Source organism: Chrysoperla carnea, chromosome 4 (genome assembly GCF_905475395.1).
Source record: "Chrysoperla carnea chromosome 4, inChrCarn1.1, whole genome shotgun sequence".
Classification (NCBI taxonomy): Eukaryota; Metazoa; Arthropoda; class Insecta; order Neuroptera; family Chrysopidae; genus Chrysoperla; species Chrysoperla carnea.
In genome coordinates, this window is record NC_058340.1 from 50,609,786 (window position 1) to 50,628,037 (window position 18,252).

Genomic DNA, 18,252 nt, shown 5'->3' on the forward strand with positions numbered 1-18,252 from the left:
AAGTGGGCTGTTATGACTAATTTGCAATTATTTACATGTTAATGATATAGAAACTGTCAAATTAAAATGATTGAAAAACACTAATTAATTAAACTTAATGCATTAAAAATTGTGAAAATAAGAAATCAAATTGTACAAATATTATTTTTCAAATGTTAATTATCGTAATTATTTATTTAAATTTGTGAAACAAGAATATTAAATTTTAAATGTAAGTTTTCAATGCAATCCACACAATTATATATGCATCCATTAATTCTATAATTAAAGTAGTGTATCGTTGTCATGGAAACGAAATTCACGCTCGGAGCGAATAGATGAACAACACACATATAAACAAACCGTTTCCTTTTTATACTTTGTACCAACTCAACGATATGTAAATGTTAAACTAATTTTATGAATGTAAGATTTAGGCGAGTTAACCAAAACAGCCGTGATATTTTCATAATTTTGAGTAATCAGCGAACTCAAAGCTTTCCGTATATAAATTTCGAAATTGCGAAAAGGATGAAAGCGCCAAGGCAATTTTGGATAAAAGGCTTGACTTTTTTTTAAATGAAGTTGGAATTAGTCTAAATCCATTTTGAAAGTTTTAGAGGGAGTTGCCCGATTACTCCAATATGGGAAAACTTATGGGAAAACGGTAGATGGATGATACATTTCTCTAAAACTAGTCAGTGGAAATTAAAAAAAAAACTATTTAAATTAAAGTTAAACCTTAATAAATTATTATTGAAAACAAAAAAACACGTTGTGTCCGACTGATTAAGGGCGTAAGAGCACGGTAGTGGGGACAAAAATTGAAAAAAATATATATTTTCAATTTTCATGGTGAATTATGTTATAACTTGGCAGTATAAGACAAAAAGTAAGAATATAATTTTTCGATATCTAATACACTAATTTTCAAAATATCGAAAATTGAAAATTTTGTTTAATTATTTAGCTTTCAATATTTCGAAAACCAAGGCAGATAACGAAAAATTGTATGCTTATTTTTCGTCTACATTCATGAAGTTATAACAAAATTCATCATCAGAGTTGAAAATAAGGTACAAATAATTTCAACCACTTAGCCGTCATTTGGACAATTTTTAAAGTTTTAAATTTCTTATTCTAGGAGTGTCCGAATACAAATTTGCAAGCTTGAAATCTTGACAATTGGCATTGTCTTTATGTATTTTATTCCGGTTCAAAAATTATAAACTACCTCCCGACCCATCATTATTCCTATAAATTAGTGCGTAATAACTCACTTGTTTCTTTCTACGTCTTCCTCTGAATCATTTCCACCACTATAGCTTGATGATGCACTTGTTTCATTTTCTGGAATCTGTAAAATATAATTTTATTAATACGGAGAATTAGTATTTAAACAAATTGAATTTTATGTTTTATTATTACAAAGGTCATAACTTATAATGAATCATTCAAGAAGAAGACAAAAATATTTTTATTACTGTTTTTCTACGGTAGATTTTTTTTTAGAATTACCGAATCGTCAAATAAGATTTATATATAAAAGCATGAACTTTACCCTCTTTATTAAGGTATGCAAAGCTTTAAAATACGAAAATAAATGATTTTTTGGGATAAAATGGAGATGAGAAATTGATATCCCTCAAAAAGTACATCCTTAACACTAACCCAATCTCATAGCAATTCACTCGGGCTTGGGAAAACTGTACAGATGTGCGTAGCCATAAAAGTTTCCAAAATAGTTTTTCCCCAGGGACTTTTACCCAAATTTCTGAAATCGACCCTCGTTTGAATAACATAAATCCGCCTTTTATACAACCCTACATACTGAATTTCAGCTCAATTTGAGTTAAGAATGTATGATCACGGTAGCTAGGGCTAAAAATTTTAAAAATATATTTTTAAAATTTTGATGGTGAATTATGTTATAACTTGACAATGTAAGACTAAAAGTAAGCAAAATATTTTTCGATATCTGGCATAATTTTCAAAATACTGAAAATTTTCTCTAATTATTCATCTTTCGATATTTAAAAGACAGATATCGAAAAACTTTATTCTTAATTTTCGTCTATATTCATGAAGTCATACTACTCTGTTCGTACATCTCTTAAATGGATGGAGACACTTGGTTTTATTCTTTTCTATGTCATTGCTTATATGTTTACTTTCTATTAACAAGTTTTTTTTGTATTTGTTTTAATTCTTTCCAAATGCAAATTATCCAAAATTTTCAAAATATGCCGTTTTTTGCGATTTCTCCATAAGAGCATTGTATTTTATATTGATTTTCAATGGTTTTTTTCTTAAAAATTTGCATGGATACCTAAACTGCAATTTTAACAACATATTCTTTTAGTAAAAGTCTATCGATAAAAAATTTTAAAACTTAAAATCAAACATTGTTGTCATGCTTACACATCCTTAAAAGGGGGTCGCTAAATATGCACAAATGTAGCGCCAAACTTAAATTTAGTCATTTGGTATCGTGCATAGATAAGTTTATATTTACAAACGGGTTTATGTGACTTAAAATTCAAGATCTACTTATTAAGTCAAGAAAATAAGTATTTGACTGATTAAAAATACTACATACTTAATTGGGATCTAATGTCTGCAAAAACCAAAATTTGTTGTAAAGAATGTATATTGCAAAAAATATATCGAATTTTCTTTTTATCTTTCAGAAAATCCTTTGACTTTGGACAGACTTCGTAGTAAGACCACAGTATTCTACGCCAAAGATTCGTTAATAATAACATTTTTTTATGGGTTTTATATGTCTGATATCTAATAAAGCAGTGTCACCAACCCATATTTTAGCAAAATCGCATACTTCGTTTTCAGATTTCTTAAAAAAACAAATTCAAAATTTCAACCTTGTAACCGCCTTGAACCCAATCGGAGAAATCAAGGAAATCTATTGATTATTTTAGGCAGAACTATATTTGCTAGAGTATTGTACACACCTTTAAGGGACACCTTATATATGAGAAAATTATCTTCAGGCCATTTAAGAGAGTGTTTATGGTACTATCGAAATAATAGAAGTACATCGTTATTTAATTAGACAAATCAGATAATTGTAGCAATATATCCATTAAAAGTTTTCGTTAAATTATCTTCAATAGTGGCAAAATAAACACAAAGCAAGAAATTAGGAAAATTACTTCTAATGAATTGTCTCATGCAATGTAGCATTTAAACAAATTTAATTTTATTTACCTCTATTTCGTCAGGATATGCGTTAAAGGTATGACCGGTACTAACAGACACTGTATTTAAACGATTCAACGACATTATTATTTCTAAAACTAAATTTACAGTTAATAAAAATTAAATCAATGATAATCTCTACATTGTCTTAAAATGGTTTTTGTTTAGTTCGAATGCAATACACATGATATAAACCGCACTAATGTATTTAATAACACAATGAGTATAACAGAAGTAATCTCTTATTAGGCGGTTAAATAAAGATATTAATGTACATATTTGTATACATATGAGATAAATTTATGTACCCAATGAGACACTAAAATACTGCAGTCAATTTGTGACAAAAAATTGTCTTCTAATGCAAATTTTGAATACCCTGTTATATATGTAACATATATCAAGATGTGTCATGTTTGTAGCGCTTAAAAATATTGAATCTACGACAAACGACCGCGCAATATTAGATAGGAAAATAGCTTTCAGTGAAACTTTCTGACTCACTCTAAAATGTTCTTCAGATTATTCTGGTCAATAACTCTCACTATCACAAAACTTTTTAGCGAATAGTTTTCGATCTATGGGCTATCAAAGCTACACGTATATTTATATTTATACTAGTTATATGACTAGGAAAATTGCTTTTTATGAAAATTTTTCAAACCTCCCCCAAAATATTTTTTGGGGGGTTTTAATCAAAAGCTCTCAAGACCACAAAATTTTTTAACGGTCGTTTTCGAGCTACGGGTGATCAAAACTACACTAATCTTATATAGTCCATTACCCGAAAAGTACTCGTTACAAGGTGTTGTGGTCATGAGAGTTTTTGATCAGCACGTTTTGAGGGCGGCTTGACAAAATTTCACAGAAAGCCATTTTTCTATCGAATATTGAGGTGTTCATAAAGTGACGTATGTAGTTCATTACCGTATGTCCGTCTGCCTGCCTGTTCGTTTGTATGTGAACACGATAACTCAAAAACGAAAAGAGATGTAAAGCTGAAATTTTTATAGCGTACCTATCTTGTAAACCGTAGGAGATAGAAGAAAAGTTTAAAAGTAAAAAATGGTCCTTTTTCTAAACATTTTTCGTAAACATCACTGTTTACTCGTAAAAGTAAAGATTAGGACAAAACTTGCGTGTCAATCGAATTGATACCTTAAATTTAGTTGAACCAATGTACATCTCTTAGACTACTTTACGTTTACAATAAATTTTCAGTACAAAACACGCCACTTTTCGATTTAAGCAAGTTCTCGTTCCATTTCTACATGGAAGATATCTATATTGATCGATTGCTCGTTGCCTAACTTTTAAGTAAATTACTTTTATTATATTACTACTCAAATGTAATAAAAAAAGGCTGCAAAGGCATTAAATAGCATCTTATCTCTTTGAAATTTACATTTATAAAAATCACTTATTTGTTCTTAATCTCTATGTTTTTAATGTTTACATCTTAATTCCATTTACCTAATCACGGAAGCATAAAGCAATATAATCAAAAGTTTTCCAATAAAAACATACAATATGACTGGATTATAAAAATCACTGTTTATGTTTGATTGTGAACCTGATGACTGTTCGCAATCAAACACACACTGTTAAATGTTGCAACAAAAAGACCCTTTTCATTCATAATTCTCCAATTACATTTCACACAAGCTCAATACAATAACTTCTATACCGATTGTAAGCTATCTCGTTAGCCATAACAATTAGCCATAAAATATATGAAGTAAGAAAAGTTTTTATGGACGTTCTTATGTATAAAACAAAGAGGGAATGTGTACTGTGTGTTATTGTGAGTCATGGTTATGTATTACTGTGTATGATTGTTATTGTATGTATACGACTTCAAGCGATGAATCTGACCGAGTGTTCATGTATAAGCATATACAATCCTTGTTTGTTTTATGCATAAAAATGTCCGTAACTTCTTCTTACTTCATATAATATAAATGTCTAACGATATGGTTTACAAACAGTATCCACTATACAGACCACATCAAAATATATAAAGAACTCTATTCTCCCGTGCTTGAGCTTTGTTTCAAGGAGTTACCATAGTAATGACACACTTTTATGTTAATATATTTGAATGGATGGGCATATAAGTCTTTGGATTGTCATAAAGTACACTCATTAGGTACTTTTAAAAATGTTACGATTTTCAAAAAAAACTCATACCAAAATTAAGAACTGCATAAAAATTTTTTTTGGTAAAAACACTGACTTTGAAATTAATTTCTCCTAAACCATACAGAAAATCGATATGAATTTGCCACAAAAGACGTATAAAATAATAATTAATTGATAAACCAAATTTCAAACTTTTTGGATCATTTTCATTTTTTCGGTATTTAAATACCCTAAATCAATTAATTATACCTTACATCTTTAATTTATAATTCAATAATCTTAGCAAAATTAAAAATTCGTCGTTCGGAAGATATGACATTTGGCATTGGTCTTTAAAACCAAACTAAAATTGGTCAAAAAATGCGAAAATATAACAAACAATTTGAAAATATTAGTTTTAATTTTATATTTAAGTTATGGAATAATGCTGGAAACAATGGAAACTTGTTTTGGTCAATTAACAAATATTAACCCCGCATTATTGTTTCTTTTCCAAAATGCTTTTTTTATTCATTGAAATTGGAAAATTGTAATAGACAAAATCTCCATACAAGGTAAGTTAAGGAATTTTGTAAGATAGATAAGTTGAAAATTAAGAAAATTGAAGTTTTAACCGTGAATTAATGGATTTGAGGTGTTCGAGTTTTTAGATTTTCGTCTTTCGATAATTTTTTTTGTCTTCTTTATATGTTTAAAGTAAGTCATTGTCAACACAATACATAAAAAACAGAAATTTTCTATCTAAAGGACTGAAAAAAGGCTTGCAAATTCACTTCAAATGTTCTCACGATTATTTTAGTATATACAGTTTTTCCTTTATGCGTGCACGATTATTTTAGTACAGTAGGCAACTTCCATTGCAAATGTCTAAAAAAAATTGCATATGTGTACAAAAATAAATACAAAGTTTTTGCTTTGAATAAAACTCGGTGCGAATTTACGTGCAGTATCGACTGATCTTTACTTTATCATTAAAATATAAGCTCAAACATTATTAAAGACAGTTAACTTTTTTATTTCTTGAAACGGAATATTTCACTTTCTGTTTTTTTTTTTCATTTTTTAATTTAATTTTGCATAATTTTTTTGAGAGTATTGTTTATGAATTCATAAGTTTTCATAAAATTGTATTATTTATGTAGGGTGAACCACCTAGGGTGAATCCTCTTTGCCGTATTGTGTGACATTAAAACCAACTGTAAGGTACGGGATTGAAATTTTATTTTGATTTATACAGGTCAATTTTTATCCTATTAATTATTAATTAAGATTAAATTACAGGAAGTGCACCCATATAAATAAGACGTATTTCAATATGCAGAGTATAACATGCAATATACATACATGATTGAATTTTGTTTCAATAAAATTTGGTCAAACATTTTTTGTCTTTAAATTTATCTCGTGCATTTTGAAAGTTGCTTAGAGTTGTTAAAATTTTTGAAAGTCCATGTTAAAATATATCCATGAATATCGTTATGCCGGGTGGAATCACAAATGGAATATTTTGTTGAGGTAGGCTTATTCAATCATTTCGTCAAATATATTAATAGACAAATATATGTAGGGTAGAAAATTTAAAAATATATCTTCGGTTTTTTGAGAAAATTCTTGCCATTTTTCATGGACACTCAGTAAATATTTTCAATTTTTATTTTATTTTCATATTATTCTTTACACATACTTTATTAAGCATTCATAAAACGTGAGCTTTTTTTATTATTATTTTTCACCTCTACACAAGCTTTAAAGAATACCTCCGTTATCCAAAAAAGATTGATGACATTTCATCTTTGTTCATGGTGAGTTCTTCACAAGAGTTAAAACATTATTGAGTAATAATACGAGACTGAGTAAATTTCTTCTAAATAGGAATATGATATATTTTGGGGAATTATCCTACACAAAATATTTTAAGAAAATCGTAAAAGCAGCCTCTATCAGTTTGTTGTTTGTAACGAGTATTTTTTTTAAGGGAATAAACTTTAAATCTAAATTCACCCTATAAAAATAATATCAAATACCATAAAAATATGTTTATTGGAAAACTAAATTTATTGTTGTTTGTACTTAAATAAAATTGGTCCCAAGTTGAGCTATTATGTGGAGTTATTATGGAGCAGTTACAGGCATATTCCGGTAATAACACGGCAAATTAGTTTACTGATTTCACATAAATAGGTCAATTTTTCATTATTTTAAACGTTATTTTTGCGTGGTTCTATTTACAGCGGAATAACAAAAGGCATCTTACACAAATATTCTGTAAGTTACCGAAATCACTTCCACTAGAAAAAATTTTTTGGTTAATTTAACTGGTTTGATCTTTTAATTCTGATTTAAAATAATATTTTTAGCAAAATTATAAATTTCTCATCAATTAAATTATAATACTCTAAAGTTCCCAAGATTGGCCTGTCTAAAATAACCAGGGTATGTTCACAGTGTCATTAAACCCAAAATCATATTTTAAAATTTTTAGTGAAAAGTTGTCTTATCTTCTAAGTAAATATTTCGCTCAATTAAATCTTTATATTCTTATTTCAATAAGATTTGGATAGGCGTTGATTTGAACCATAAATTTTAAGACAATTCTTTCTTTATTAAAATTAAGTGAGGATAAAAGAACTATTGCGTTTCGCCAGTAAAATAATCTGCCTGCCAAATTAAAATTCCATTCATTACTTACAAAACTAAATCATGCTAAAATTACAACCACACTAAAATGATTTGTAAACAATTTTTAAAATAATATTTGGCGCGGTTAGCAAAGACAAAGCTACTGGCAATTATAATTTACATTGCGAACATGATATAAAAATGATTTTAAAATCAGAAATTTCCGAAAATCCTAAAATCAACTTTCTCGTGGGTTGCCAGTTTTTATACAATAAATCGAATCCCATACGAAAGTGACGCAATCCTGTATCTACATAATTATCTAGTGACGTAAAATAATATGTAAATATGCGTTTTATGTGAATAAAATAATATTGTGTACATTTTGCAGTATAAATATTTGTTATTTACATTGATGTTATACAATAAAAGCTAATTCATGAACATGCCTACCTAATTGGGCTTGAAATAACCAATATTTAAACTGATTTCTAATTTCCTGTCCTGTGAAATATCCCACTAGAATTCCAATAGAAATAGAAATTGAATAGAAATGATTAAATATTAAGAAATCTGCAACTATTTCTGTTATATAAATGAAATCAATTTTGCTTTTACTCAGGTCACTTGTGGCACCCGTCTAAAAGTACCTGATTCTGAGTATTTTTATTTCAATAAAATTTCACATTTCAAAATAAAATGTTACAGCATAGGGTTCGACCCTGAAATGAAATGAAAGCTCACGTAATCTGATAGTAGAGTCAGGTTAAGTGTGGCCCAAGTTACAAGTATGAGCCCTATTATAAAAAACTGTACTTCTACGAATCGCCCGGTTACAAAATAGGGATGATAAATTAGCACTACTCTCTTTTAAGTGAAAATCAATATTACATATGGGGACATCCATAAATTACGTAACACATTTTGAAGATTTTTTAGACTCCCCCCCCCCCTGGTATGTAACAGATCGTAACAAATTACCAGACCCCCCTACCCCTGAAGGATTTGTTACGTAACATAATCATTTTGTCTCAACAGAAAAAGTTCTTGAATTATTTAAATTTAAATTTATTGCACAAAACAATTGCTACATATTTAGTTTATTAATTAAAGAAGTAATATGAAAAATTAACGTTCATTTTTTTTGAGCAAAATCATCTTCCCAACTGGGTTTGAACTAGTCGGTTATCGAGTCAATTACAGGAATTTTTGAATTATCTAATTCAAGAAGTGGTGTCGTTTCTTTGTCGTCTTCCTCTATATCATCAACATCTATCCATTCCACGTCATCAAATTCATTATTATTAATCATACATAGAATCTAAAAGAATACAAAATAAAGTATTGTTAGTCTTAGTGTTTTCTGTTTGTTTGTTTTTCATTTCATCTTTATTTTTAATTTTTTTAAAGTCATTCCAAATTTTATTTGTTTCAAGTTGTGCTTGCTGCGAAGAAATTGTAGGATGAGCTTTTTTATAAGCTCTGAATAAATCTTGATAAAGAATCCCGATATTTGGTGTCATTTTTTATAAAGCAAATTAAAGTCAAATGTTGAATTATTAAGTCCAGTTGTTGATGAACATTTTTGCGTATCTCTATAGCAAGGAAAAACAAATGACTTCGCGCGTATATATAGCAGCAGTGCGGTATCATGCCAATAGCAGCGCTTCTGTACATGGCGCGAATATTTGAATTATATCTCAATAATTAAATATAATTATAAAAGTATGATTAGAAATTTTTTTTTAATTTTTTAATCCAAGCAATATAATTAAATTTTTGTTACGTAACATATGTTAGATTGACACCCCCCCTTAACGTAACAATGCATAACAAATTGAAATCCCCCCCCCCCCTTAAAATGTGTTACGTAATTTATGGATGTTCCCTATCCAAAAACATTGGCTTGAAAATGAACTAAACAGCCCAAGAGTGACTCCTTTGCATGCTATTTGGAGGGCGCCAGAGCAACTTTCCTAACATTCTCATTATTTTAAATAATTCCCACGAAACTTTTCTGTATAAACTCATAATATTTAGAATATTAGAATATTTTAATTGACAAAAATATTATAATTCTTTTTTATTTGTAAATATATCTAGTTCTGCTCTAAGTGCGTATAGATCGAATATGCTAAATTATCTTCTTTTCAAAAGTCGTAAACAATTTTTGGATGATTAGTTCTCTATCATTTTGAAAATAATAAATTTATTATTATACTAAAGTCAGTTTTTCACTAAACGGGAAATTGAGTTTTTGTTTCAAAACAAAACAAAATTGAAACAAAACTGAAACTGTAATGGCCATTGTCAGTTTAATTTTTATTAAAAAGTTTATAAAAAGTTGCAGTTTTGTTTTTTTGACACGAGTTTTTGTTTTGTTTTTTGCCAGTTTAGTGAAAACCCGGCATAAGAGATGATGCCTTTAATTTGAAAAGACTTCTCCATGTTCAAGATAAGCATAAACAATTTATCCAAATTAAATAAAATAAAATTTAATTTTTACAAATCTTATATATATTTGGAAAAAAATTCAAGTACTTACTGTATTATACTTCTTATGTGCAGCTTGTAATAATTCCAAATCTATGTCATCAAGTCCAGACGGTAATGATATACTATTTCGTCGTAAGTTACTACTTCGTCGTGATGTTGGATCATCTTGATGCACTATTTTACCTTTTGGATTTTCGATAACTATTTTAGGAACATTATTTGTATTATTATTCTGATTGTTATTCATTTTAATGTTAATTTATTTACAAATATGATTTTTTTTTTAAACTGATATGAGGTCTAGAGTTAGTTTCGAATATCACAAACAATAAATAAATACGTATCACACTTTGACTAAACTATTTTTCACTTTTTTCGCACTTCAGTAATAATTTTAACATAAAATTTATTCTTACTATTATCATAATATGTCTTATTAAATTATTGAACTTATAAATAATAATCAATTTTACATTTTTTGCTATTATGTACTCGCGTTAAAGTAAATAAAATTCGTGAGCAGCAGAGCTCCATCACTAATGTCATATTTCCATGTTTGTTATTGCTAGATACTTTGTATTGAAATACAAATTGCGAATAAACAATTTTGCTATGGATTCTTTTTACATAGAAAAACCGACAGGAAAAAGAAGTTTACAAAGTTAAAATACCCTAAATCAAAAGACTCTCCCCTTCAAGACACCCCCAACACTCAGTTTGGAAAGGATGTGCCGAAAGAGTAAGCATACCACCAAAAAACATGATTTTATGATATAAAGAGGTGTAAGGGAGCTACAAATTCGATGTCCTCAATAGACACATTCTTGACACTAATTAATCTAACCTTTAGATTAGATGCTATATGTATCTGTCTCTATGCCATACCAGCATTGTACTAAACGCCATGCATTTCTTGGCGTAAGTATCGATTATTAAGGCACCGCCAGAAAACTTTAAATATATCGGGGGTACAGCAGTGCCCCCGCCAAGTCGAGCGCGAAGCATTCAATGCCTTACCATACTTTACTGGAACCATTTCGCCGCATTTTCAGGCCCCTATTTAAGAATCTCTGGTTAAGACCAGAACGCAGAAATTTTCGTCATCCAGAAAGCTATAATCACATACTTATAATGCAAAATTTCAAGTCTGTGGGTCATTTAGTTCCGAAGTTAAGCGGAAGCAAAGTTTCGCATATATGACACTCACTCACTCATGATCATCAGAATAGAACTAATACTTCTCATAAACTATAAAAACTTGGATAGTCGAAGATCTGGAGTACCTGATGATCCTGAAAAAAATAAATCAATATGCCCACGTTTCTACAAGTTTCTTAAGTCCCAATGGAGCTGCTTGTTTATCTCTAAAAAGTAATGAAATCTAGACAAAGTCGTGCCAAGTCTATGGTACCTTACTGCGATTTCTTTATTATTATAGTTAATTACTTTCAAAATAAACGTAGGAAAACTGTTGTTAGACGATTGTTCCAGCATCCTTTTTACATTTTTAATACTACGCAAATATATTATATTCTATGATTTTATTATATCTTTTTATTCTATTAAAAAAAATTGTGACATTGACAGAACACTCTTGCATAAAATAAAATAAATTTTAATTATGAAATTAAATCATTAATTATCATTTTAACTCTGGGAGACTTTACAGTTGAGTGATAAAATAACAAACAAAAAATCAACAATCTTAATTATAATTATTTGAACCTGTTGAACTTATTCAATATTAATTACAAGTGTCTCTGATATCACTTCTCTGGTAATTATAAAACTGCTTAATAAATAAGGCTGAATATTGATATTACTCGCTGTACGAATGTATGAGCTTACTGCAACGCATTAATCGTGATAATCCAATAATAACGCATTATTAACGCACACTTACGTGCTACACTTTCTTTGTGCAAATTCTTCATGCGTACGTTAATAATGTTCTTAGCTCACTTGTATCGTAAATAAACTACTATTTCTCAAAAAAATCACAACTTTTCTAATATCATTTTCAGATAGAAATACGAGATTTTTCAAACAATAATTCAATGATAAATGTTTCTGAAATTCAGAGTTTTTACTTTCTATGCCAACTTTCTATGTTAATTTTTAATTTTTTAGATATTCTGTATACAGCGGAAAGGAATTTTTAGTCGCACATCTTTTGTAATGATTATGAAGATAAATTTTATAAATAAAACAGCTTTTTGAGGTATTTATAAATGAAAATTGCAGTTGTTTTGAAAGTATTATCAACAACAAGCACAAAATTTCCATCGTGAAAAGATGTTTTTTTACTAAGCAAAGTTGTAGAAAATATTCATTACCAAAATTATGTATCCTCTGAAAAATGTTTGTTAAGTATATTGATTACAGCGGTATGTATGTCCAAAATCCGTAAATACAAAATTTGAATATTCTAAAAATTTCAAATGTAATAGTTGAGAAAAATGGGTAGATGATAGATTGTTGTGAAGTATACTTTCTTCAAATTTTGCTTATTATAAAAACTTTAATTTTACCAATATCAATCGAAAAGTTCTGAAATTAAATACTAAAATATTCTTCTTAGAATTTTAGTTTCTATGTTTCTGTATTATCCAAATACGATCATAACGGAATAACTTATGTATTAAAGACTTTTAATGCTCATATTTAATTTTATTTGAAAATTCACTATCACTAGTTACTTGAATCACAATACATTAAGTACGGAATAAAATAATTTGATTCACTTTCAATAATTTTTTAAAATATTAATTAAATTAATCCGTTTTTAACACACTATCATTGCATAAATTTTAAAACACTTAACAACAAAAGCTTTAATTAACTGAGTTTCAAAACTAAACAAAAAAATAAGTCTAACTAAACTGATTATGTAATATTTTTAATATTTTAGAACAAATACAATAAATAAATTGCTACAAAGAACTTTTCACATTGAATAAATGAATTACATGTTGTGTTTTTTTTTTCATTCATTGAAATAAATAACTAAACACAAAAAGGAAGAAATAATGACTCCTATAATTACATTTATAACATTAATTATATGACGCCTACTTTTTTTTTAAATAACACTATAAGAATTTTAAATTTTTATTATTACTTTACTTAAAAAATCATTACTTACCGTGAATGATATTGTTTGTAACAATAATGACATATGATCAGAATAATAAATATCCATTAGGTATATATCGGTTATTAAAAACTTCATTCTTTTGATTTCTTTTTTTTTATTACATAAACTACGAGCACGCAATTAGTGAAAAGCTGACCTTTATAATATGTTAAATCAGTGTTAACGTGATTTTGATTAAGTTCAGAATTTTTTTTGATTAAGTGATCGTACAAGTTTTATTTCGAAAAACTACATGTACCTACAATAGACCTCCCTGCATATATTACAATTCTATTGTTGAAAAAAGGTAATTAGTCGCATCAATGAATGTTTTTAGTCGGGAGTCCTAAATGACAGCTCCGATTTTGATAATTTTTTTTTTCAATATGATTCTATTTATATATTATTTAAAATCAGAAAAATTTCAGATGGGGGAAATAATCTGGAGCAGGAATAGGCAATGTCGCGACTGATATATCGACGCCCAGCCTGAATCGCTAATAATAGAAATTTGGAATTTCGTGAAGATGTTGATTTTATATGATTATATTCACCTTAAAAGGGTGAAATAGGGAATGAAATTTTGTATGAAAATATATATAAACCTTAACTAACGTTCTCTACTTAACCGTTTCTAAAAGTTTTTTCACCTAAAGAATGGTATATTATCACGAAATAATATGGGCTGTATTTTATTTTCAAAAAAATTAAGGTCCCGCACCAAAATTATTAGGGACTCGCACTAAAAGTTACAATCCATTAAATAGTCAACAAAAGGGAAGTTAAAGGAATTGATGGCTATAACGTGGATAACTGCTAGTTATTTATATTTTTTAAACAATATTTGTGCAACTTATACAAAAAATTCATTCTTGCGTGATTTTTTTCCACAAAAAATCTATTTTAACTTAATAGCAATAAAAATTGATTTTAACTTTTGGTGCAGAATCCTTTTTTGAAAATAAAATTCAACCCATATTAATTGGTGATTATGTAGCATTCTATACATGAAAGAATTTTTAAAATCGGTTCTCATTATGACGCAACGGGTAAATAGACAGGCCATGGCTTTTAGTAGGGAATATGAAATAGTAAAACTTGAATATTAATTTTTAAGAGTTTTTATTTGGTTGATAATCGCTATCTAATAATAAAGGTAAATTCTTACATAAATAACACAAATATATCATTATTCGATTAAATATATAATGAAGTATTTTGTTAAAGCCAAAGGGAACTAGCTTTTTGACTAGGATTCATAATAATATTTTTTTTATATTAATATATATGTTTGTTTTTTTTTTGTATTTTTTTATAAAGTTTTTTTTTTTTTTTAATAATAAAAGCTGATGTAATTAATAAACATACATTTAATAAAATATTTAATATTTCATGAATAACTAACTTATAAGATCAATTTGGTAAAACAAGCTAAATTAACTAAATAAATACACACAAACAAGTTTAAATTTTTACTATAATAAGTGATCAAAATTATTATTAATTTTCAATAAGTATCAAAACTTGAAAAAAAGAAAAGTATGGAGATTTTTTTCCTTGAGTAAAATATCTCGCATGGATTTTTCTTGTGAATCTTCGGGATCATTAGTTTTGACCTCTTTCTAAAAATTTTAAGGTGGTAGGTCTCAGTCTCGTAATCCCAATCAGGGGAAATCATATTCCTCCAAAATTGGAATAATACCAGAAAGACTTTTTCGACATTGTTGCAACATTGACAGTAGTGATGCATCAATTAATCACATTGTACCAAATTTCTTCTACCTGCCTTCATGAAGTCTTTGAAAAACTTTGAAAGCCCTCGACCCTCTTAATGAATAAAATTTGGAGTTAAGTAGTTGATAGATCCATGGCTACCTATCGATCCATGTTTCACAATGCAGCCATGTAGAAAAAGATACCCTGGAATTATTTCAAATTTGAGAGTTTACATATCTCATTGATATAATAATGTCTACGTAGTCATGGATTTTTCTCCTAATATACTCATAGAATAACATAGAATTAAATGTTATTTCGCACTTTTATGATAACAATGATTAAATAAATATGTCTAAGATTTTAGTGAAGAACGTTAAGTCTCTATTCGCAATATTAATAATATCTAATATAGAATTTTTATCAGATTTCTTCTTTTTTCAAATTTTATGAATAAAAATATTTTGAACATATTTCAACAAATTTAAGAAAAAGTTGAAGCTCTCATTTTGAATCTAGAAAAATGAATATTTTTTCAATTTTATTCGAATTGTTAGTAAAATTTATGTCCGTCAATACACTCGACTTGAACTATTTCTTATCATATTTTGGTTGAAACAAAATTTTAAGCTCCAAGAAATTACCAATTGAAATAACTAAAAGGTAATTTTCACTCAAGAATAGAATTCGTTTTACTATGTCCTATATATCATTTTTATTGTTAAATACACCTAAATATACTTAAAAACTAGATTAATCAGAAAAGTTTATTCAAATCACAACAATAAAAATTTTTATTAATGCACTGCAAATCACGTTTTTACCGAATTATTTCAGTCCTGCTGAATTTTATTCTTCGATTTTGGTCATTTCGAATATAAATGACAATCATTTTTTATTTACAAAAAAAATAAATTTTTTTTTATAAAGATAGGGATATTTAAGGATATTTTTTTATTCAAAATAAATATACTTCTTTAGTTGGTACTATATAAAAATATTTTGAATTATCTTCGAAGTACAGATAATTCAATTTAACCCAAATTCATATTTAGATACATTTTCTATAAACAGATTCTTTTACAAATAATACGACCCATCAATTTCAAATTACACCATTCCCAAAAGTTCTTGGATGGATATATTTGTACGTCTTCACTATAAATGTGTTATTTTACATATTAGGTACATATTATTTAATGTAGCTAGTCTTTTTACACATTTTTGTGTGTACAATGAATGTACACAATATTAGAACATAGAACATATTAAATTTTGATCTGAGGCCTGATTTGGGAGATGTAGCTATGGGAAAAATAGAAAGATTTATAAAGTGACACCTACTAATTTAATGAATTTGATAGGTCTGTGAATTCATAAATCTTACTATTTTACCCATATCTCCCGAATCAGGCCTCAGATCGAAATTTGGTAAAGAGATTTTCCAATTGTCTTGATAAGCTTAATTTACTGGTATAATTTTCTGCTATCAATAGCAGAACACCCTGTATATGCAATAATAACACACTTATCTCTCGAGTATTGTAAATTGATACATTTTGTGAATAGGTAATTTATTTATACGGTAGTTAAATTATTAACAAAAACACAAATTTTATAAAACATTTTAATAAACTTTAAACTGAAGTTGGAGCTCCAAAAATATAAAACATATTTTCAATTTAAAATAATTTTTTATTTGTTTTATAAAAATTGTATTTGATTTAATAATTTATTCCTACAACTTCGAATATTATCTCAAAATGCATATAATTTATTTTGGGAATATATAAATGTGCCATTTTAGGTAAATTTGCACGAAAATTAATTTAAACACAGACTATAATGTTGATTTCATATATATGTCGAAATAAAATTTACGGAGAGTTTCGTTTATTCTTTAATTCATTGGCTATGGCATTTTTCTCAAACAAATTAATAAACCGTACATACCATCTTTCTTTTGACTAAGCAAGATTCTTTTGAATGTTATTTATAGCACCAAGTTTTATAGCACCCTTATAGATTCTAGTTGAAAACTCTTACAGTTACAATTCTTTCAGTCCGATCATGAGGCCTGTTTATTTATTTATGTAAATTAGGAAAAATTAGACAATTGGCACAAACGGTACCTCTAAACGTAATGTTAGTGGAAGAGCTTGGTAATTATAATGGAAGATTAGTTATTGGTAAAAATAAAAGGTTTCTGCTTTCACAAATATTCTTTCTTTTGCCAGGCTGTATCATAAAAAGAAAATTTTCCACAAAAAATACTCAACATAATTCAGATCATAAGATTTTCAACATTTTTAACATAGCACCAATGATTCTCCAGATATTTGAATCACAAAGATGGTGGCTAAGGCACACTCTCCATCCAAAAAACAAAACATTGCTAGAGAGTTTTCTATAATGTTCGCAATTACAACAAAAATTTATAGGTCGATTGGGGTAATTTAGAACGTTCTTCTCTAAACATTTCAAACATCATGCGTCATTTATATTTTTGATCACTTTTTATAATTAACAAATATTATAATAATTAACTTAGTATATTTTGATTCGTTTAGTTCCTTTGTTTTATTTCGATTTCCTTAAAAATGTAATTTTTACATTACTATATAGCGGCACTTTAAAAACACCCATACCAACACATTATTAGCTCTCTCGCTTAATTTTATAAATAATTTTTATTTTAAATTATTTATAAAATTAATTACAATAACATTGAATCATAAAATAATTAATACAATTTGTTACTATGATTTTTTTAATCATAAATTGGCATTCAGAATTTCTGAAAAAAGATTTAAGTCATATAATAACATTCGTAAGCAATAAAAATTACTACACCGTTCCCTCCTTTTCCTATTTTTCCCCACTTTTCGTATAAATATAAATAATATAAAAAAGGTTTTCACTACACTCATTCTTTATATTTAGAA

At 27.6% G+C, this 18,252-nt stretch overlaps 1 protein-coding gene across 2 annotated transcripts in view; it reads right to left on the reverse strand.

Moving 5' to 3' along the window:
* LOC123297914 (myogenesis-regulating glycosidase) overlaps window positions 1-10,741 on the reverse strand; it is a 28,663-nt gene extending 17,922 nt beyond the window's left edge. Inside the window, exons 1-2 of one of the 2 annotated variants that reach the window (XM_044879744.1) lie at window positions 10,505-10,741; window positions 1,260-1,336 (exon numbers count right to left, since the gene is read on the reverse strand). In XM_044879744.1, coding sequence (XP_044735679.1) covers window positions 1,260-1,336; window positions 10,505-10,702 — 275 coding nt within the window. In that variant the 5' untranslated portion in view covers window positions 10,703-10,741. Of the gene's footprint in view, window positions 1-1,259; window positions 1,337-3,207; window positions 3,403-10,504 lie in introns of those variants that run through there. The other variant, XM_044879745.1, reaches the window with a different exon arrangement.
* Window positions 10,742-18,252: the final 7,511 nt, after the last annotated feature.